Genomic DNA, 24075 nt, shown 5'->3' with positions numbered 1-24075 from the left:
ATCAGCGCCCATGGGAAGGGGAAAAAGTGGAAATAAACAAAGGGACAAGTTGGGCTGTGATGCCATTTCAGCAGAAAGCTGTGCGTGCCATGGGGAGTTCTGCAGCTGGGGTGAATGTCCTGAGATATCCAAGCTGGAGTTACGAGCATTTACACTTCCATGCAGAATAGATCGTGACCTTCCACGACCTTCGGTGAGAAGGCTCTCTTCAGCTCCTTGGAGGAGGCTGAGAGCTGAGGGCTCTGTGCCAGCACCGGTCCTAGGAGAATATTCTCTGGACACGTTTCCCAAAGGAAGATGTGGTGGTCCAGCCAAGGACCCAGCACGGTCCACCCCTCGTGCCGCTGGGACCTGCTTCCCCCAGGTTCTAAGAGCGGTTCTTCCACATTCCCGAGGGCCTGTCCTTGTTGTGGGCACTTAAAAGGGATAAATGAAAGTCCCCACTACTGCAGCTGGTCCTGTGTCCCCAGCTGGTCTACACTGCCTGCCTTCTCTTTCTCCCACATTCCCCTTGCCCTCAGCCAGCACCTCTGCTGGTCTTGGTGGTTTACCTGATGGCATGACCCAGAGTCTCACCTTTCCGGGGTCTCCACTTCCAGTTACTATGCCTTTCTCAGGCCAGGGTAGAGCCCTACCTGGAGGGGAACCCTTCCTGTCCACTGGTTTCTCGGCACGAGGAGCCCAACATGCCGTATTTCGTGGTTACCAGGACTCCCGCTATGTCACCTGGCCCAGGTGTCCAGCCTGGGGGAAGCCGGAAGTCTAAAGCTGCAGGGCCCAGGGCTTCAGGCTCTGTAATCCCAGGCTCCCCAAATAGCTCTTCGGAAGTAGACACCCCCGCTACCTGGTTTCCCAGATTGCTGCACTGCACCTACCAGGGATACAAAGGCATGGGGAGGCCTTTGATTTAAAGTGCACACTGAATTCTGGAGGGCAGGCACCCCCCATTCTTGGACAGTACCAGGGTGCCCCCTCATTCTGGGAGTGGGGTATGCGATGCCGCCATGGAGCCCGCTGTCTCAGGCCCACCCCCAAAACCCCCTCCAACACAAAGGACGCCCCTGGGGCTGGCACGGCACGATGGGAGACGCCCACAGTGTTCTCCCGAAGCCAGACCCTCCTACACACACCTCTCCCCCAAGGCAGAATGAAACTACCCCAGGCTCAGACTGTCACCCCCATTTGTAGACTTCTGAAGCTCAGCCTGGAAGCAGAAGCACCCCGAAAGGCAGCCAACCCAGATCCCCAGCTCTCCTTCGCCTTCTGTGGCAGGGATAAGGGTGTGGCTGCAGGTGGCAGTTCCTTGGGCGCCCTGCCTGTGCCCTGACCAGGGGCCCCTCCCGCGGGGGAGCCATTCCCTGGAGTCTCAGGGGCCCCGCAGACTCGCGGCCTCCTTTCTCGCCACATCCATAACACGCTTTAGATGCAGTGCCCGACAGGCCCGAGACAAAGAGGGAGGAGAATCGAATCAGTGCCCACTTTGGTCTCCAAAACATATCTGATTTGCCTGCCTGTGAATATTGATGACCTCATTCCCGGCGCAGGGCTGCAAAATGCCCGATATTCTTTCCTGACTGCCGGCCACGTAGGGGACATTAATTCACTTTTTCATTCAGCGAACATTTATCATGCACTTGCCATTGCTAACGGCGAGACTCAGGGGGGTGTCATTAAGACTGTGGCTCTTCCAACGTCTACTTCCTTTGTTCACATCTACGTTTTCTGTTATATGTGTCACGATAGGACACGTTGTTGCCCAGGTAAAACCTATACTAGGTCGGAATTGCAGCTTACACTGGGGTTAGCCTTTAAAGCTAGCAACTGAGTCCCCCCAAAAATGCTCAAAACAAAAAAGCTAGTGAACAGATGTATCATATCTCAATAATCCAACAGGGCCAAGTTTTCCCACAGTGCAGTCGAGCTCCAGATGAAGTGGCCGGCTTGTGCTGAGGGACCCTGACGCGTGAAGAGGATGAAACTTCGGTCCTGGCGGCACACCCAGGCCAGGGGGGTGGGCTCACTACTGGGGGCCACACACCTGAAACAGACTGCTCCTCCTCTGGTCAGCGAGGCCAGGAGGGCTCCTGAGCGGGGAGCACAGCTCAGATAGCTCAAACTGCTTTACCTCCTTCCTCCTGCCTCCCCTGCCTCTCCTCCTCCTCCTCTGCCCCTGCCTCTCCTCCTCCTCCTCTGCCCCTGCCTCCTCCTCTCCTCCCCTCCCCTCCCCTCCTCTCCTCTCCTCTCTCCTCCTTCTCTTCTTTCCCACTTGAACTTGTAATTAATTAAAATTCACATTAACTAAATGTAAGCATGACAAAACTCTTCCTGGTTTTCCTGGCGCCATCCAAGTTTTAAACATATTTGCCAATGATACCTCAGACGAGGGTTTGATCTCCAAAATATATAAAGAGCTCACACGACTCCACTCCAGGAAGCCAAAAAAAAAAAAAACAATTAAAACATGGGCAAAAGACTTGAACAAGTTTTAAAATGAATTTCTGCATCCTAGGCAAACCAGGGCCGTCGGCCACCTTAATACCACACGCTAGCTCAGTGACCTTGGGTGACTGCTTAACCTCTGGGAGCCTCACTTTTCTTTTCTGTGAAATGGGGCTAACAAGACCAAGCAGAGTCGCTACTGGATTGTCCACAAAACAGCCCATGCAAAGGCCAAAGCACAGCATCTGGCGCGCGGTTGGGGTGTGTGAACGGGAACTGTCCAGTCCACGAGCAAGGAGCTTGGCAGGTTCCAGGCTGCTACTCACCAGCAGCAGGACTCCAAGCAGCAGTCCCCTCAGGCGGGAAACACTCCTGGGACAATGGTGGCAGCTGTGTTGTCTGTCCATCTCTGAATGCAGCGGAGTAAAAATAAATGTTTCCTGTCTTAAACTGCTTGGTATTGACATCACTTATCTTTAAAGCCGGTGCCACCACCTGTTCTATTTCTCATATTTAAAAAGTTTGTAACTTCGTCATTTGTTGCCTTGCCTATTTTTAAAAGGTTTAATCACTTTATTTTTTCCTCACCTCCAGTCCTTCCCATCTTTAGCCTTTAACAGTTTGGCTTCCTCCTTAATGCCAGAGGGTTGTTTTTTTTTCAGTGTGTTCTTAAAAAAATCTTATATCCTTGTTCACTTGTGCTTTTAATTCTATTTTTCAAAACTCTCTCTTCTTGTTACCTTCTGAAAAGACTGCCTTTTCTTCTTGTTTCCTTTGTCATTTTTCACGACATCATTGATTGAACTTGGGGTTTTTTTGTGTAGGTTTTTCATCGTTGGGGTTTACTGGTCACGGGGTGCCAGCCGAGTTCTGCACACCTGTGTCCTTTTCTCTTTACCTCTTTCTTAGATTTTCATTTAAGTATACTCCTTTGCTTTAGTGCTCTGCTATGTTTTACACTTCCTTGAGAACTATTTATAGCTCCTTCTTCTAATTCGGCATGTACTATTTATAAAGGGCAGGCAGGAAGCACGGTCACAGGGCCGGCAGCTGTGGGGAGAGCCCGCAGCCCCAGAGAGGATGCCGGCGGGACGGCTTGTTCCTCGGTCGGGCTGGACCGCGCCTGCCACCCCGCTGTCACTCTCCCGTGCCTCCCTGGGCCCTCCGGGTCCTCACTGTCCCTGCCGTCACGTCAAGGGCTCCTCAAAGCTTACGCCTGACAGTGTCGGGGACCTGCTCGGATGCGCAGTGAGTCACTGCTGAGACATGAGAGACACCAAAAGCAATAATAATGACCACAACCACGACACAGTCGACACCTAGTGAGCAATGATTGTGGACGGGGCCTTTTGACAGTTGCCTTCATCGATTATCCAACCACATTTTTGGAAAATATGTCTGTTTTGCAGGGGGGAAAATGTAAAGGCCAGAAAAATTGACTGGGCCAAGGTCACATGGCAAGGAAATGGCCTTAATGGGGGCCCAGCACTGTAAGCTGGGCCATGAAGCTCTTTGCATATCAGCAAACCGAGCTACTTGGTATCCACACTCAGTGAGGGGAAAGCGGCGCCTTGGGTCCCCTGGGGCTAAACGTTAGGGAGGGGGTTTGAGGCCTGTCTCTGTCTGGTCCCAGAGTTGGCTCCCTCATGGCCCCTCCACCGCCTGCCCTGCACAGTGACCAATGGACATAAACACTCTGTAAAACAGCATACATACAAAAGCTTTTACTACTTCCTGGCCCTCTAGAACATTCCTTAACCTGGAGGAAGAAAATCTGCAATGCATCACTTATGAAATAAATGAAAGATGCATGTTATGCCATAGACTATAAGCATTTGGAAATAAATGGCTTTACCTTAAAATTTATATCTGACAATCTTTGGATATCTGTTACATGCCAGGCACATCCATATATATTCATGTGTATAGTGTGTACACATATAGATACATGTGCATATACATCACCTCTGCGAGGCTAAGGCTGAGTCCACTAGGGGTTGCAGGGAATTCCACAGCCTCCCTCTGCTTTCCTCATTCTCCAGTGTTCAGGCTGCCCTCCTTTCGCAGCCGCTCCCTCCTCCCAGGGCGCAGCCACTGATGCTCCAGTGTGAGCCCCATGAAGACAGATCTGAGTCCAAAAGCCTCAGGGAGGCCTCAGCACAGGCCCGGGACCCCAGCTGTAAGGGTGACTTGTGAAACACACCACAGCTCGCCAAGAGCACGGGCTTGGGGGCTAAGTGTCCAGCCAGGGGATTCGGGTGCCTAGGAGCTGGGTGGCAGCAATGGAGATGAAAGGCAGTAGGCGAACGCAATGTCTTTGCTTGAGTTCGGAACAGAAGGACTTGGATGCTCCTTAGGAGGACCCGAGAGCACCAAGGTCAAACACAACAGTGCCATTCAACCGGTACCTTTCCTCTTTCTTACTAGTCTCTTCCCCTTCTTCTCACCTGATTCCTGGCCCTGTAAGAGGCCCGCAGCTTCAGCTGGTGAGGAGGAGAAAGGAGGGTGAGTGAGGAAGAGAGAAGAAGCCCCTTTGTCACGTTTCCAAACCAGGTGCAAAGCCAGACTTGAGGGCAGGGAAGCTTTAAACTAAATGGAGGGGTCAAGGCAGGCCTCCCAGGAGGGATGTCATCGGGCCCAAGACCTCAATGAAGAACATGGTTCTATTAACCTGCCCCTAAGCATTTGGATTATTACCTTAAGATCTACCTTGGAAATGTTTGTTTTTCTCTCTTTGCCTGCAAACAGCTCTTCTTTTAACCACCTGACCAGGCTGTGCTTGCCATTCTGTTCCAGGTTGTGGCCCAGGCTGTGTTATTCATGTGCATGAACACAGCTGGCATCTTCATCAGTTACCTGTCAGACCGGGCCCAGCGCCAGGCCTTCCTGGAGACGCGGAGGTGCGTGGAGGCCAGGCTGCGGCTGGAGACGGAAAACCAGAGACAGGTAATGGCTGGAAATGCCGTGCGCCCTGGTTGCCTCCCAGCCAGTTTCCGAATGACACGGAGTTTTTATTCTCTCCAAACACAGCCTGGCTGGCGCGTGTGCTCTCAGAGTGTGTGTCATGGGTTCCAGAGTCTAAAGTAGTCCTGTTGGGTACACAAAGGGGGCTGGTCTTGCTCTCCACACTCAAACTGAACTGTCGCCCACAACACATGAAACGATTCTAGGCACCAAAGCGATTTTCTGACGCTTTGGACTGAGATCTGTGTTTGTGAATAAGGCTGTGATTCGTAAATAATGATTAAAAATCTCATCTTTGACCTCCCTTTTTTTGAAACTGTAAATTTTCATTTCAAATAATTTTTTCTGCCACGTAGCAACGGAAATGACAGTAAGCCCATGGAAGAATCTTGACCTGTGTGTTTCCTAATACCTCGTCCTGGTTTTTAGAAGAGAAGGTTGAACATAGTAAATGTTACGGAACGTGATAGGGGTCCCAGAATAAGGGGGCACCGTAGAGAAAGCAGCGTAGGTCAGGGGAGGAGCCTGAGTTCCAGTTTGAAGAGATTAAAATAAAGGAGTTTCTTGGGTGGATGTGAAAAGAATGATAAAAATAGCTCTAGTCTCAGATGAAATGTTTCGCCACAATAAAATTAGCTTTCGAAGAATAAACACATGCCCCTATTGCAATTATCCATCTATTAAAAATGCACGCATGTTTTCACCTCGGAAAGGAATTTTCAAAGAGGAATAACAAGAATGTGTTGAAAATTGTTTATAGAATCAACATATTTTACGTTCAACATGTTTATATACTCTTGGGAATTCTATGCTCGATGACTATACCCTACCATACTGGCCCCCCTTTTTTTTAAGTAGTCTGTGAATACATACTTGTTATTTTTAGCCTTATGCAAAATGGTTTGAGAAATGATAAAGAAAGTAGCTGCAAAAATGCAGCATTTTCTTTCTCTTAATTTGAGCAAATTGTCGGTAAAACGTGGCCCTTTGGGATGGAGGAAGCCAGGTCTGTGTGGAAATGGGTGAGACAGACAGGCCGGGTGCAGCTGGCCAGGACTCAGCTCCCACTGCCGTATGTGATTGCCCCGGGCGCTGAGCAAATGACCGAATAGCCAGGTCCTACATGGACTTCTCAGGATCCAGAATTGGAAAGCTTCTAAGTGAATGTCTAAAACAATCATGGAACCTCATCACAGATTTATTGTCGTTAACCTGAATAACCCTATAAAACAATTTAGAAAAATAACTCCAAGAAAGAAATCACCTTGTACACCAAACGCGAGTATCTCCAGGGACTATATATTGTGTTCCTCTGCAAAGTGGAATAGTTGCCAGACGGACACGTCACTCTTTCCACGGGATCTACGCCAATTCAGAGAATGCGGCCGTGTTAATAATTTATTCAGCTCTTCTTGGTGCTCTGTCACAGCCAGGACTGCACCTGTGGGTGCGTTGTCTGGGCAGCTCAGCCTCTTATTTAATGTCTGTGAAGTATTGGAGACAATGAAAACGACTGCCTCACTATACCCATAAGACTTCTTTTCTCATCCTTCAAGTAGAATGTCTTGAAGTTACTGTGATGTAAAAAGCTAACATGGTAGAAGGATCTTCCTCTATTCTCTCTAATCTTTATTTTGTGTAAGTTGGTGAAAAGAAGAAGAAAGCAGTAATATACAGAAATAAGAACAAGTGTCAACTAGAACGCAGTGAAACATTCACTAGAATTGATGCCACAGCTATGTCACCTCCTAGATGGGCCACCTAAGCCACCCAACTTTCAGCCCTAGGTCCCTTACCCATAAATGGGGCAATGTCTCCATTTCCAACATTGGGTTTGCCTCAAGTGAGATCATGTGTATAAAGCAATACAAACGTTTAAGTCAGCCTCGTTATAAGAAAAGATTCTCTTGTGGTGGAAGATTCCTTGTTCTGAGGATTAAGTAAAATGTGCTGTCCATTTGCTATAGTCCTGTGTTCACAATGATGCTAAAGCATTTCTGGTACACGGACCACCTTTCTTCCCTTGGCAGTAGTGTCTGAGAGAGTTGGCTCGGTATCATTCAATGCTGAAGTTACTTTCCGTGGACACTCGATCTCCACTTCAGGTTCCCATTATTCCTCAGCACTTCCTCAGTGGAGATGGGCAGAGAAGTTCTGCAAATGAGACTGCCCAGGCTGTGAGGTCTTTGCTTCGTTGCTTACCATGTGAGTGAGCTTGAGCAAGGTCCGAGTCTCAGTGTCTCCATCTGTAATACCCTTCCTTGAGAGGTCCCTTATCGTTAGAAATATTGCATGCAGGCCCCTTCAAGTCAGTGAAAGGCTTCCATTAGTGTGGTGATGCATCACAATGTTTATGAATGAACGGCATAGCATAGTCCCAGGGGGACTCATTTGAGAAGACATGGATTGGCTTGCCTCAGTTGCAACCCCAACTGACAGTCACTCATGTGCAGGGAAGTCAGGACGTGGTCCTCAGGTGTACAGTGGTCAGAACTCAGCGTTAGGTTCCATGTCTTTAAAAGTATAATGTCTCAGTAACAAATCCATCCCCACTAACCTCTTATCAAAGCTAATTATAGTAACATAACTGTTAACAATTCTATACTGGGTGAAGGAGATACTGTCTCAAGGGCCTAAGTGACATCAGATCCTTTTTCCTTGGAAAATTATTCCAAAGGAGACTAAATGGCACTTTTAAAACACTTCTAAAAGCAGAATTGAAGTCCTTATTTTACAGAAATGTTCAAGTTTTGTGCCATTTTTCAAGTACTGGCTTTATCTTGTGATAGAATACAAAGGAAATATTTAAATGACTTAGTATGTTCAACCATGAATTAGTTTATTTATTGAGAGTCTATTATGTGCCATGAGCTTTGCTGGACATTGGGAATATAATGGTCACTAGCAACTGGTTTCTTGTTTGACAGAGTTTGCCAGATATACAAAGAGATGGATGACGATGCAGATACACGTGGGAATGATGGACAGGTCAAACCTAAACTAGAGACAGAAAGAAGTTTACCTAAAACAACCATGCCTGAGCTGATACGTGAATAGGATTTAGCTCACAGAGAAGTGATAAAGAGTACTGCATGAAGGTCAAACAATGCATGCAAACATCCTGAAGGAAGGGAAAACATACAGTAGTTTGTCGGGGCAAATAACTCACTCCTGTAATTCATTTATCCATCCATCCATCCATCTGTCCATCCATCCACCCACCCATCCATCCATGTTGGAGTCGTGACAGAGACAAGTAAGACTCCCTCTCTACTCTGGATTGGGCCTGGAGGATGAGTAGAACTTTAATTATTAGAAGAAAGAAAGAATTAGCAAAGGTATTGATGTTAAGATATATATATATGTGATGTGATGGAGCACAACACTGGGGACACCCTCTAGCACACTTGTACACGTTACTCAATGGCACAGCACTGCACCTTCCCATTCAATGAAAAATACATGTTTATGGAGTGTTGACTACTAGGCATTGTTCAATGTACTGTGCATCCTTTAGGTGTATGCAGAAAGTCTACTACAGATCTCTGTTACAGCACGTCGTGCTGGATCTCAACCACTGCATGCCTTTTTGTTAGGGTAAGCTGCGAGCTCCCTACCAGCAACCCATAATGATTCTTGTATATAGCCCCCTCAGCAGTGCCTAAAAACCAGCATGGAATATATGATTATGAAAAGACTAAGATTGGCAATATTTAAGAGTGGTTACTAATAATTTTACCAAAGAAAAATCACCCAGCCAGGAGCCAGAGGATACATGGCCCATGAGCCATGCCGCCTCTGGCTTGGCAGATCCCAGAGCATGGCGAGATGTTCGAGGTCCTTCCTAACGGGCTTTTTTCTTGGGTGGCCTGAGGTGGCATGCATGGTTCTTAAGGTCAAGAGCAAGCAAGCAGGGGAGACCAGCCTACATTAAAACTTGTTACATGTCTCTTGGTGAGTAGGATTTTAACAAAGCTCCTTGAAGATGGCTCTCTATTACAACATCTCTTTCCCCTCCCATAGTAGTTGACACACTTCTGGGCAGAAACTACTGGAGGGTCCCAAAGGTTGACTTTTTAAAAAAATTTTTTAAAGATTTTATTTATTTATTTTTAGAGAGGGAAGAAAGGGAGAAAGAGAGAGAGAGAAACATCAATGTGCGGTTGCTGGGGATCATGGCCTGCAACCCAGGCATGTGCCCTGACTGGGAATCAAACTTGCGACACTTTGGTTTGCAGCCTGCACTCAATCCACTGAGCTACACCAGCCAGGAAGGTTGACATCTTTAATTTAGGTGACTGGCTTCAAGAAGTTGAGCACATATTGGCCCTGCACACAGATAAAGACTTTGTTCTTAAAAAATAATAATAATTTAATCATCCATTATAACCAGCACAGAGCATATTAAACCTCTCTTGTCTGGTCTCTCAGTCCCCAGCTTCTCCTCCAATGTGTTCGCCATCCTAAAAGTCTGGTCTGGTTCAGACCCAGTACATTGTATGGGGTTAAAAGCAACATCTTCATTGTCTAGAAGACTTGGATACCCACTGCACTTCCTGTGCTTCCTGGCTGTGGGAACTTAGGCAAACTCTTCCCTCTAGAGACCTTGCTTTTGTAGGTGTGATATGAGCATAATGCTATTCCTTTCCCCAAGCGGTGAGCATTAAGAATTAAGGATGAACAGTTCTTAGCCCAAGGCAGAGGATGTGCTCAAGGCATAGAGAGGATGTCGTGATGACCATGACCAATGGCGTCTCCTCTCAGCAGGAAAACTGTTCAATGGCCACATTACCTCCAAGACAAAGTCCAAACCCCAATGCATGTCCCAACAAGCCCTCCAGGATCCTGCCTCTGCCCTCTATCCTGGAGTCTTCTGTGCCTCCTTGCTGCTCACACCAAATGACCCTCCGTTCTTCAGACTGCTGTCTCAGTGCCCTGCGCTGGGTGGTTCACTCAGCCTGAAAAGCCCAACTCCTTCCTCATGTCTCTACTCGGAACATTCCACTTGCTTCTCCCAAGATGAGGATAAATTTTCTTGTGCTTCTACAATGCCTTAAAGTTCATTCTATTATAGAACCATTTCAGACACCAACTAGCCTGCATTTCTCTCTTTCCTTGGCCAATCAGAGCTACTTAAGTTAAAGGCAGGTGCCTCTATGCAATGTATCTGATTCCCTGGTATTTATTCAGCACAGTGCCTGGAATATAAGATCTTCTGGTTAATATTTATTTAACTGAGTTTTACTGAATTAAAACTGTTTCGTGGCTTCAGTTCTGCCCACATGAGGGTCACGTTGAAATAATTCTCCTGCACAAAAGTACAGAGGCCTGTGTCCATGGTGACCCCATTAGAAACTTGGTGGAGGAAGGACTCTTACCCAGCTCAGCAGAGCCTGGGACAGGCTGAGCTCATGTCTGACGCAGACCTGCTCGGGGAATTTTCCGTCTGGATGCCACATCTTGGAACATCTCTCTTTGGGGAGTTAGACTCTAATTATTGCAGTTCTTGTAATTCCACTACTCCTCCCAAGTGATCCCAACAGCCCATATTTATTTTAAATATTAAAATGAATTAATTGTTTTTCTTTTAGCTTTGAGAATTGCCAAAACCTACTTATGGTAATCGTGGCATTTCAAAGTGTCTCAGAAGCTCTGGGGGCGCTGGAATAAAGTTTCTGGTGATGCCATATGTTACAGCAGTAGGGAGATTTATTATTAAATGCAGCAGATGTTTTCGCTATGTTAAAGCAATTCTGTTGAACATCTTTGTTAGACAACAATGACATAAGCTAGAGGTTTGGACAATAGATTGGATGAGAAAGTTGGGTTTCCTACTAAGTGCTGCGCTGGTTGGTTTGATTCATGTTAGTGCCCTATAGTATCTAGGAAATTGTTTTTAATGATACAGGTAACTGTTAACTACTAGTAAAGCAGAGCCTTGTTATTCATTCATTCATTCATTCATTCCTTTTTTCAAGGAACAGTTCATTCAAGGCTGACCTAAGAGTGCCAGAATCTCAGAAAATTTCTTTTTTTTATTTTTAAAGATTTTATTTCTTTATTTTTAGAGGGAGGGAAATGGAGAAAGAGGAAGAGAAACATCAGTGTGTGGTTGCCTCTCCCGTGCCCCCTACTGGGGACCTGGCCCACAACCCAGACATGTGCCCTGACTGGGAGTTGAACCAGCGACCCTTTGGTTCACAGGCCAATGCTCAATCCACTGAGCTATACCAGCCAGGACTGAAAATTTCTTTTTTTTTGTTCCAGGTCAGTGGGTATCCTCATATTCCAAAATCTCTTAAGCTGCATACCATCAAGACATTTTTCTGCTTTTTTCTCCATCTCTTACATTCAAGATTACCCATGTACCATTCATTGGTCATGTTCATCCTCATCCGTTATAAATATATTTTATGTTACTATTCTGTAGTTTCTACTGGAATTTCCTAAACATCCTTATCACTAGTACACACATGCCTCTGCTTATGCTTGTCTCCCTACCTGGTAGAACCCTCCTTGCATCCCCCAAACCTCATCTGCTCTTCAAAGCTCAGCTCAAATGTCACCTCCTCTGCAAAGACCCTCACTGTTTGCCCCAGCTGTGACCTCCATGAGTGTTTCGCTTGTATATTGCCTTAAGCAATTATCTCTTTCTCTCCATTTGGCATGCTCTTTATTTGTTCTTCTACACGATACACTCTTTGAGGATTGGATGTGTTTCATTTACATTCTTCACAATGGCTGTGAGTCCAGAAGGGGAGAAACCCAAGCTGGGAAGAAAAGCAGACACAATGAATATACAATGAGTGCTATAATTGTGTTTTCTGAATAGTTTTTGGAATGAACAGATTTTGGAAAGACTCCCCTCTCCAGGTATGCCTCCTGGGGTCTTCGTCCTCCTAAACCGGAAGTCAAATCTCTTCTTGGCAGTTAACAACCATGTTGAATTTCCTGCATCTCCCAGTCTGACTTCACTTTTTATTGTTCCTTCACATGAGTGGCTTTCAGTAGGTGGAGTCCTGCCCAAGCAAGTTTTTTTTAAGAAATAAGTTTCATCTACAAGCATCATCCTAATCATCACATCGTAAGCTTCTCTGTCTCTAGGCTTTATTTCTTTCATAGTTTCATTTCATTTCTTTCCATAGTTTTGCTTTTACTTCTTTCAGGTATTTTGGGGGAGTGGAAGTAAAATGTTACTGCAGACACCATCCTTCCCCAATATATAATGCTCTGCAACTCTGCCGTCCTGTAGCATTGCTGTGAAACGTTCTACATTTGCATTATCCAGACCCACTAGCCACATGCGACCATGGAGCGGCACGTGAAATGTGGTTAGTGTGATGGAGGAACTGACTTTCAATCTCGTTGATTTAAATTTAAATAGCCATTCACCATTGTTTATCTCTTGTTGCTCTCTTGGTGATTGATCATGACTCATCCTTTGCTTCTGGATTGTTCCCGTGTCAGTGTGTCTCACATCATGTTCATCTCTGAGCCCCATCAGCCCGGCCCCCTGGCATCCCTGGTGGAGCCTGTGGACAAGCCTCCCAACGCCCTAGAAACGCACTTCCTTCAACAGGACCCACCTTCGGGCCTCATCCACCCCTTCCTGCTGGTGCTCTCTCCCCCACTCATGCACCGACTGCCCCTGCCTTCCTTTTTCTAATCCTGGTTGGAGCTCTCACACAGAACAGCTTTCTGCCTCGTGCTGACCAGTTTCTAACCAGTATGAACTGTCCGAACCCCCTGGAGGCACTGAACGCTAAAATTCTTCTTGAGAAAAGAAGCTGTATTTTACTTTTTCCTGTTTTCTCTGTGACATAGGACATTCTATGGACACACCGAACCTCATGAGAATGCGCGGTGCATGAGCCACTATTTTCTCTCCATCTGTCCTTGTCTCCATTCCTGTGTCATGCAGTCAGTGCCCCGGTAGCATTTTTGTGGGTAAGAACGTGGATCCTCTCCTCTCGCAGGGAGCCACTGATGCAGTGAGCCCCGCAGTGGCCCAGCTGTGCTCTGTCTATTTGGAGAGCTGTCGCCAGGACAAAAAGAAGGCCTAGGAAGCCCATGTTCACTCTTTCTGCAGCCACAGTCCCCTGCCCTTTGTCCACGGTGAAGTGGCTGGCCTTGATTCTCATACGCCTCCTGTATCTCTTTCTCAGTTCACATCCCAGAACCCCAGCATGGAGTGTAACGCTATTGGGACCATCTCTTCAGTGTCCGGTTTTTGATTATGTAAGACCTCACACTAAAGTTTTCCACGGATTGCTGCTGACCAGAGAATACAAGCCAACTTCATTGCCCTGCATTGCAGCCCTCCCATGGCCTGGCTCTGGCCCTGCTTTTCAGTCATGTCACTGGCTGCCTCCATCCTGTGCTCCGACACACAACCCACACCAGCAAACATGACCCTGCTCTTCTGTGCCTTTGATTTTTTTTGCCAGCTGTTCCCTGCTCGCCCTCCAGATCCAGTCTTGATTCTTCTCTGCCTTACCCTGTGCCCCAGGAGACTCACTTCTGTGGATGCATCAACAGGTCATTACCCTCTAGCTTCTGGTTGGATTTGGCCAAGGGAAGCACCGGATGGAAGGGCAAAGAGGTCCATGGATCCACTTCCCCCATTTCCTATCCTGCCAGGCTGTGGGACACCAGTGGTTGCTCGTTCATAGCAAAGGCCATAGCATCTATCAGGTAGCCCTCACCTGCAGCTCCAGGATTGCCAGGTGCCAAGAGTGTTTATAGATCCACTCGTCCTGGCATTTGGGTGTGTAACCATCCATTGTTGTGGTCCTGAACTCCTCCTTAAACTCTCTTCCGTTATCCCTTTTGAGGTACCTATTTTGTTCCGCTAGGACCCTGAAGGACATGCTCCTGTTGTCCCATTGGTATGAGAGGCCCTACTCCTAACTGTCTACACTGGGTTTGTGAGACAGTTGGGTAAAGCAGAAAGACTAGGAATCAGAACTCCGCCTTGCTCAGTACTGCAGCCACTAACCTTGTGTGTATACGGAGTGCCCGAAATGCACCTAGTCTCAGCTGAGTTGTGCTGTGGGCATAAATAGACACCAGATTTTGAAGACAATCCAAAAAAAAAAGGAATGCAAAATATCTTTTTACATATATTGGCTACATGTTGATTACTCATTGAAATGGCAACGTTTGGGGTGTATTTGGTTAAATAAAATGTACTATGAACTTTAAGAGTTTCTTTTCAGCTTTTTTAAATGTGCACACTGGGAAATTTTAGTCCCATGGGTGACTCACATCCTATCTCTGCTGGACAGCGTGGCTGTAGGTGCTTGCTCCATGTCACTCTGCAACTTGCTGGTGTGACTCTCAGCAAGTAGTTGAACCACTTTGGGCATGAGCTTCCTCATCTCTCAGTTTGAAGTGATACTTCTTGTCCTAACCCATGGGGGTGCTCTGAGAGACAAATGGCATAATGCCTGAAAAAAAGTGTTATCTCAACTGTAAGGAACTCTACAAATGTTAGGACTATTCCTGTGAAAATCTCACCAACGCCCCAATCTGATGTTCAGATGTCCCTCCTCCAGGAGGCCTCCTCTGCTGTTTCCAGTCCAGAGCTATTTCTTTCTCCTTGGCACTTAGGAATTTTTAGTTAATGCGGGTTTTTCACACTCTGTCTAGTATTGTGGTTGGCACAGGCATTCCCTCTACTTGCTGATAAAATGTGGGGCAGTGAGCGGAAGCCCAGCGTTAATGGCTTGTGACCCCTCCTGCAGCAGCTGACTTCACCCAAAGTATTGTGTTTACCCCACGTGAGTGGACTACCCACTCTTGCCTTCCATCTGGCTGCCTGGTTCTTTGTAATTGTTCCTGCCCACTGTGGATTTGCTTTTTCTGGCATGGTGGAAGGAGGGAAAGCTCTGAAGAGAACAAAGCTGAACTGAATTGCTAACTGCTAATGCTTTACCTGGGTGACCTTGGGTTATGTCAGTTAAACTCTCTGCACTTTGGATCTTTCGTCAAAATAAGGACCCCCTGAAATCTCAAAGTTGCTCTGAGGAAGTCAAGCAATACAGATGAGCATTTGGGATCATAGCTGGTCCTTGAACTTTGGAACCACCTTGGCCATATCGAGGTTTACAGCAGAGCACATTGTTTCTAATAACTACAGGTTTTCTTCTTGATATTTGTTATTATTGAAATTTGGCATCCTGGGTAGTACTAATTACACCCTGATTCAAAAGAGAGGTCCAGCACCCTGTGCTCATTTGCATACAATTAACATTTCCAGAGGCAGTTTAGATAGAAGAAATCAATCTCCATCACTGCCCTCAACACTGTTGCTCAAACCTGGAGAAGCTAAGGAGCAACCAAAGAGTCACATAGGGACCTTTGAATCTCATAAATCTGTCCAAGGAGTTTTGACCAAAGACATTGGAATTGGAAACTAAACACAGCCCACGTGTAAAATGCTGCAGGCAAGGCATGCTCTGTTGCCTGGATGTGGCTGAAGGCACATTTCAAACATGGTAGTAAATACAGCAGGGGGAAGATAAATTATGTATTTTTAAAAAGTGATCCATGACTAAAATAGCTTATTTCATCTGGATTTGAGCACAGGTCGATTGATAGGAATTCTGTGTTCTTTATTTTGTATAAATCACACTCAAAACTTAAAAACTACAAATAATAAAAAAGACTTTTAGAACAATCTGAATAAGAACTATTCTAGAATTATCTGCTGTTTGTTTCTAATTTTTTGCAAATGTCTTGCCCATATGTAACTTGAAAACAACTGTTTCAGAAGGAAACTGGGTATCTGCAAAGTAATTTTAATTTTTCGTAGAAACAAAAGCTTGCCTTCTTTTTAGAGTCGCATTTTGTTGTTTATGCCATACTCAATTAACTTTTGTTATAGCAGTAGCAAACACAGCTAATATAAGCAGCTTTGGAAACAAACATTACTGCCTCCTGCTAAAGACAGCACCTAACCGGTGGAGCAGGCATGAACTAGACAGGGGCCAGCTGGCTACCAGTTCTTAGCATGTTGGAGTCTCCACCAGGACAAGCTATCGAATCAGGTAAGTGGAGGTCTACCGTGATGCCATGCCATTCAAAAAATAGTTATGCAAAATCAAAAGAATCCAAAGTGATCTTTCAAAAACACCGAAATGACTCTTGATTAGCAGCCAGAGTCTACGAACCCGAGACAGGCTGAGAACTCTGTTCCCAAGGCAGAAAGAAACACAGAGACACGTACAGAGCGAACGCCATGGGGAGAAAGAGGCAGAGACTGGAACTGAGAGATCTACAACTCCAGCTGGAGTAGAGATTGCAGAGATCTACAAGCCACGGAACACCAACGACCGTGGCAGCCACCGGAGGCCAGGAGAGCTGGCCCGGGCCAAGGGCAGAGTAGGGCTTCCAGGAAGTTCCTGCTGCTTTCTCACAGTGGGCGTTGATGTCCTCCTGGCCCCTCCCAGCTCTTCTAAAGACTCCGGCTTTGTGCCCACTGGTCCACCATGCGCAAGAAACTTATAACAACTCCAAAAGATCATTTTGCAAAGTGTCTACTCCTCCTCCCAAACCAGGTTTAGACTTGCTTAGTTCCATTCCGAACAGGCTACCGTTCCATGCCAAACTAGCGATCCAGGACGCCTGGGTGATGTCTCCTCATTATTTAGGGCTGAGCTAAGTCGTCAAAATCCAATCAAAGTTCCATATTAACTGACTCTTTCTCGGAGCCTTCTTCAGAGTTTTAAGAGTGACAAATGTATTATCACTACTCCATCAGGTGACTACTACGTCTTTAATGTAGACCAGGCCTGAGTTAGGTGCCAGAAATAAAAAGAAGATCAAATTTTTTTATCATAATCTAGAATTTGGCAAGCTTAGCTCTTTCCAACCTACAGTGATATGTGTCATGTCTTATTATCTCTCCGCTAGATTGCAAGTTTCTTGATCAATAGAGAACTCAGTGTTTTTCTCCCATGTCTAACATGGTATGGGACATTCAGCAACATGGTCTCAAATGAATAAAATAATGATTGAATGAAGGAGTCTTTCCCACAAGGCCCCTTCCCCCAAATATGAGAGTATTATTGACAAATATTGAAAAATAATTTCCCTTCCCTCCTTAGTCCGTGGGATGCTGGATTTTATAAAGGGTTTTTTTTTCTTTTTTACAACAAGGGTGTTTCTATGGAACTCTCTACTCCATCTGTCACTGGTAGATAAAGGTTGGAGGCTCGAGTACTGAGGGGCATGGCATGCAGCTGGACAAAGAATGCTTCTGTGAACCACAGCAGGTCACGGGGAGGACACTGAGGTTTGCAGCTCAGCCTCAGTCTCCCCGCTACCGCTCTCGGCCAAGGCAGCGATAGGGGGAGGTTCTCACACTGAACATGCACAAGGCTAGCAAGACACCTGGACAGAGGAAGAAGCCCTCCTACCCCTTTCTGGTACCAGAGTGGGGGTGGAACCAGGGGAAAGCAGGCATGTACGGAATCAAATCGAAATGGCTCAGGGGGAGGTACTGGACCACAGAGGCCTGTCAGTCTAGCCTAGGGAACGAAGAGATTGGTTGGAAGATGGACCCACCCAAGATGCACAAAAGTTTGGGAAGTTTGATCATTCTGAGAAAGCACCTGGCCCATCCCACACCCAAAACTAATAGAGTCTCAGGGGAACAAAGAAACGTGCTCTCATGCTTATGGCTTGCTGCTCGGGACCTTCACTCGGAGAGTGCACCGGCCTGTTCTCTCCGTGGTCCGTGGGACCTTAGCAGCCATGAGGCTCATGAGCTCCAGAAGGGATTCTCCCTCTCTCTCTTGCCTGCCTGGCTCATGCAACACTGTGGCCCTAGCGGCCATATGGCCATGGCTGCACGGGCCCCACACAGATCCCAGGAGGGATCCTGGAATCCCACACAGATTCCAGGAGGGCTCCTGAAGTGGACCACAGCCAGGGACAAGCTAAGCTATAGGGATGACCACTTAGCAGCCCCCTGCAGACTCCACAGGACTATATTTTGAATGGAAGCAGGAATGCTGAACACTGCCTTTTGTTTTGGTCTTGCCGAGGACGGCAGGACTTTGTCTAGGTTTTGCAGAAGAGATGGGCTTTGAGACAAGTGTCTGCCATTCTCCGAGATCACACCACATCTGAATAAAACCTCTTTCATTCTGCCTCAGCACTGGCCTCACAGGTTTGACTTTTGTGGCAGCAGGGAGACAAACCGCCTTTTTTATTCGATACTAACTTTCTTTCTCTCCTTAAGTCAGTGGGATGCTGGATTTTGTAGATGTTTTCACTTACAACAGAGAGTGTCCCCTTGCACTCACTGCTCCGTCAGCTCCTCTGCCTTCGCTCCCATTGTCCAAAAGGGTTTGGTTAGCTCAAGGGGAGCCTCCCCTTTTACATGTGAATCACCAAGACGTAAATATTTCACCTTTACACCTCCTCGCTCTCCACCAGTTCAAAGCAGTTTATGTCTGACATCCATTGTCCTGGCGTCTCTTTGGAACATGCACGAGACAGGCGGTGCCCTGAGCTGACGTCTGTCATAAGGCCGTTGATACTTTATCGCAGTCATTTCTCAGGGTCTCGGCCAACTAGACCGCACGCACGGGGAAGGCACACGGGATGCTTGTCCTCTCTTCCCCCCAGTGCGGAGCACGGTGCCTGCCACTCACTTGTTCCTCAGCACATGTTTCTTTGCTAAACAGCAGTTTGCCCGCTGGATGGTTGGGTGGTGGACGGTAATCCACCGTAGCTAACACAGACGTGGAAAAGACAGTGAAGTGAGAGTCATCCCAGGTGATCCACTGCACCCACGAAAAGGATGAACCCCAGTTCAGCCTCCCCAGCACAGAGGCTGGGGCCCAGAACTCACTCACTAATGGATCCAGTTGTCTGGGTTCACGTGCAGGAGCTGCCTGACCCCTCTGTGCCTCAGTTTCCACCTCTGTGAATTCTCAATAATGAACGTATCTATCTCATGAATTGGTGTGAGAACTAAATGAGAAGATTCGTATACAGAGTCTGACACGTAGGAAGTGCCCAGTAAGAACCGTTGTTGGCAGTAGGGTTGTCAATGTAATTGCTGCTCTTACTTAGACATTTGTTTTGATCATGAACTAATACTTTCCACAGGGGGAAAAAACCCTCAGCCTACCAGAAACTGAGTTGATTTTTAATACATACAGGGAGATTGAAGTGTGAAAAGATGGGACAATCAAAAGCAATGAATTACACCTTATGATTTGGGGGGGTAGATGGTATTTGTCAGTTGAAATAATAAAGAGAGAGCTAATGAATTAGTGACTGTGACATGTGTTTTCCAGCTAGGCAATAACTGTTATGTCCTTTTCAGCTTTTTAAATGTAAATGAGAAGTGTTTGATGGTTGTCCTTCTCATAGGCAGAAAATTGACATAATGAGACACTGGCGTGAAAAGTGATGCTTCAGCTCCGCAGGCGCTGTTTGGGTAGGCTGGGGCGAGGGGCTGCAGACACCACGTGCCCACCCGGACCCGTGTGGTTTCTCCAGGCAGCCGGTGCAGGTGTAGCAGCAAAGGGGCCACAGCCCACGCCACCGCCGCCGTATCCTCCAGCCTCTGACTGAGTTCCCGTCTGGGAGCTCTGGCCTGGACAAGTGTGCTTTCTGAGGTGACGCAGAAGCAGGGTGTGTGGCTTGGTGTCCTGCGATAACTCGTAGGTGGGCCTTGAGAAAATTCTCCAAGTTTCAGAAACTTCGCCTGTGAAACCACAGTGCTAATTCCTACCTCCCAGGGTTCTTTTGCCCATCGAATGGACTAGGACACACGAAGGTGATGTTTAACAGCACATATACTACAAATGTAAGTTATTACTTTTATTATTTTTATATGTTTTATTTGAAGAGGATACCCATCTCCTGATAATATGCAAGCAAGCGAACTATTTGAATTTATATCAATCTTGCCACCTCCAAATGAGAGCTGTTCTAATTGCTATTCCAGCCTCATGTTCTTGAATACATATGAGAAGCTCTGCTCCATAGCAAGATAAAACATAAATTCAGTGTTTTTAAAATTTCAAGGGATAAGTGTAAAAAGCATGTATAAATTAATTTTTTTAAAGAGACACCAGAATAGCATTCTAAAACATGTATTGAGGCATCATGATAATCAGGTTTCTATGGAAACAGCGGCATGTTAGTGCTTGAAGCAGGCAGTAATTTGTTTTCTCGGCCTGCAAGCTGCCACAGGTCAGGTGGTCCGCCTAGGTGTTGAGCCAACATGTACAACAATGAAGGGAGTCTGTCTGCCCCGAAGCAGACTCACAGTGAAGCTGGCGGAGTGTAAGCCTCAGGCCCCTCCCTCCAAGGCCTTCTTCCAACGGGCCCTAGCAACTGTGTAGTTACGATTTGCAATGTTTTTCTTAAAGAGGATCGCTCCATCTTCTTTAAGTCTCAGAACCACAAAACGTCACCAGGCCCTTACCCCTGCTCCCTCGGAACAAAACAGAATGTTCTCTCCCCACCCTACCTTCCGGGCCAAAGCCTTCACCTTGTAAATACCCAACTGGTTACCTGTTTTCAGACCTGGATGACAGTTTGAAAATCTATGTATTCTGCCACGTCCGTCTAAATATTCTTGGGGGAAAAACCAACAACAAAGACAAATTACAGTGTAGAGGTCTTTTCCACACCAGGATGTGTAATTGTGCAAAATGTGTGTGCTTTTTTTTTTCTTAGCACATCGAAGCAATACTTGGTAACTTTCATAACTTTGCTCCTGCCCCTCATCACCAGGGACAATATTACTCTAACAGACTTTGAAGTCACCATGGTATGAAGAGAATTGATCAGAATCGAGCGGAATGCCGCGGAGAATTGTGCCAAGGCAGGTCCATCTGGGCCTGCTGATGGTTTACTGCTAGAAGTTCACTGCAGAATTATCTCCGAGGACATCCCTACTGGGTCTGCAGGCAGCTTATCTGCCGTGTTGGCAGTGAAGTCAGATAGACCTGGTTCGGAACTCCGGCTTTTGCACGCCACAGCTGCTCGGACTTGGGCGAAGGGTGTAACTCCAGGTGCCTCGTTCTCTCTTCTGTTAAGTTGGAATAATCCAGCCTGCCTCATTGAGTCGTCGTGAACCCTCTTTGGAATCAATGCTGTGGTGTCACTGCAGGACAGGCCCCGCTTCCCCACCCTCCCCTACGTAGCTCCTGGCGTCCCCAGAGCGCCAGGGTCTTGCTTCTATGACAGAGCTTATTGAATGGAGCCATCGGGGTGCCCCTACGTCTGCATTCCCCACCAGCTGTGTGTTCTTCTGGGCCAGAGTCTTATCAGCATCAGGAACACCCTCGGAGCTTGGCACGCATCAGACACACTTAATGTTTATTGAAGGAAATTGAATAGTCAAATAGCACCCAATATGCGTGCTCCTTTGGAATGGTAATGGAATAGCAGGCAGAGGTGTGCTGTGACATTTGCAAATATGCAGTCAGAAGGGCAGGCAGGGCACGCTGCTTTCTCTGGGCCTGATGAATTTCAGAAAGGATATTTGAGTGTTGATGAAGTTGTAAAACGCGCTCCTGGTCCCCCGCCACCAAGAGGACTTGTCGTGTCCATTGACTTCGGAGGTGGATTAAATCCCCTCTTAGGATGTCAGTGTTCCTCTTGTAGACTCTGGGGGCTGGCTTCTCGTTGGCTGTGGAGTGCGGAGACCAGGGAAGCGCCGCTGCCACAGCTGTTCGCTCCGTAGCTGGGCTGCTCTCTAGATCCACTGGCAAAACACAGACAATGAGCGGCTTCTGAACGGCCAGAAACCCTGTGACAGGACACCGAAAGGCTGCTATTTACAAACCTGGTATTGCCATAACCGCGATGCCAGCAACAAGAAGCAGAGGCAGGTGAAAACAGCCTCGGTCTGACCCCCACGTTCTAAACCCTGCGGGACCGCATGCATCTGATTGCCCAGACTCCAAACACATGCAGGGCTGCGAGGTGCGGGCAAAAGCAGTCATGAGTCCCGTAGCCTCTTTAGTTCAGAAAGGGATATCCGTGGCCTGTTTACATGGTCCACTGTACTTCCCAGTAAGACGTTCATTTTCCTTGGACACATGCAGAGATGTAAAACCAAGAAAATCTCCAGGAACCAATACTTATCTTTATAGTCACTGGATTCCGATGCTTTCTGTTTTTATCAATTTCATTCTTCGGTGCTGTGTATGAGCCACTAAATTGGATTTCAGACCCACAAACGGGTCAGGAGTCCCGCTTTTGAAACTGCTGCTGCATCAGACATGGAGGGAAGGGACGGTGAGTGCTGACCTGCCGCGCCCACCCCCTCCTTTGGGCCCACTCCAGCTGGGTCTCAGCCCTCTCCGGCGCCTCTAGCTGGAGCTTCTGGCTCTGGGTAATTCTGGTTCTTCAGAATCCAGGACCCCGTGAGGATGCATCCCAGGAACAGGGCGTTTGTCCCTCCTGAGACAGTGGCCACCACTCCTGACTGTGAAGCTTCGGTTGCAGGGCGGGGGAGAACCCATCGGGGACAGCGAACCCGACAAGGGAACAGCACTCTGACGGACAGGGCCCTGGCTCCCTCTGCAGACAGAGGGAGAGCTTCGGAAGTATTCGGAGTGCTTGCATCATCAAGAGTTTTCAAAAGGGCACTGGCCTTTGCGCCAGATCTACCGAGTTTCCGAGTTTAATCCTGCCACTTACAGTCGTTGGTCTCGTGGGCAAACTTCTCCACTTCTGAGCCAATATACGCATCTACAACAGAGGCTAATGACCAAACTCCTTGTCCTTCGCCTTCAAGGGCCACTCCAAACGGTTGCCCAAGGAATTCTCAGGTTCGACCAGTCCCCTGCTTCACCGAGAACCTCCCACCACGGGGCACTCACCCACAGACTCGCCATCCGCTCACTGTCCACCCTCTGCCTGTTGGCCCGCTGCCTGAGGGTTCCGCTCTGGCCCAGCCTGCAAATTCCGGACTTTTTCAAGGCACCATAACACCCAGCCAGATTATCTCATCCCCAGCAGGGTGTGAAGTGGGCAGGAGGACATTCAGTGCCTGCCTTTTACATGTCGGAAAACTCAGATTCAGAGATATAAAGTAACTGGCCCAAGATCACTTAGTGAGCCCATACCAAAAAAAAAAACAAAAAACAACTCTCAAATTCAGTTCTTCCAATTGTGATTTCCGACCTATATGTCAATGTCTTTTTACTGAAAATGGCACAACACTCAGCAGCTTTTTCTGTGTCGGAGAAAAGTAGGGAAATTTTTGTCGATGATCCTTCGAGCACTCTAAAACAAAAGGCTTTCAAATCCTCGAGCCATAAGAAGTGTTTCAAGAAAGATTTTTCAACAGGGCCCGCTTAGCAGCCGACCCGGAGCCTCGCGTCTTCCGGGCTCAGGAGAAGTGTTCTTCGTTGCTCGCATTTGACTGAATTCCTTTCAGGAGAGCTTAGCATCTCACCTGAGTGTCATCTTGCCTTTGGTTTATCATTTTATTAGCAAAGGGGAAAGGGGGACTTCTTTTTTATCTCTTACTGCTAGAGTTGTTGATTTATCAGATGGGCCACTCCACTGAATGCACCCCGGGTGGGCTGAGCCTTCCTTAGCCTAAGACTGACAGCTGGTCATGGTGGGTGTTGCCATGTCATGGATCCTTCTGCATTCAAAGAGCCGGTGATGGGGGAGGGGGCA

At 47.2% G+C, this 24075-nt stretch overlaps 1 protein-coding gene across 1 annotated transcript in view; it reads left to right on the top strand.

Annotated features, from left to right (window-relative positions):
- The window catches only part of ADCY8 (adenylate cyclase 8), a 158142-nt gene that overhangs the window by 22445 nt on the left and 111622 nt on the right, over nucleotides 1-24075 (top strand). Inside the window, exon 2 of the mRNA XM_045861149.1 lies at nucleotides 5236-5385. Coding sequence (XP_045717105.1) covers nucleotides 5236-5385 — 150 coding nt within the window. The remainder of the gene's footprint in view (nucleotides 1-5235; nucleotides 5386-24075) is intronic.

The sequence above is a fragment of the Phyllostomus hastatus genome, unplaced genomic scaffold (genome assembly GCF_019186645.2).
Source record: "Phyllostomus hastatus isolate PE091 unplaced genomic scaffold, TTU_PhHast_1.1 phas_scaffold_21, whole genome shotgun sequence".
In the NCBI taxonomy this organism is placed as follows: domain Eukaryota; kingdom Metazoa; phylum Chordata; class Mammalia; order Chiroptera; family Phyllostomidae; genus Phyllostomus; species Phyllostomus hastatus.
Note: the sequence above shows the minus strand (reverse complement) of the source record. Positions and strands in the feature narration are given on the sequence as shown.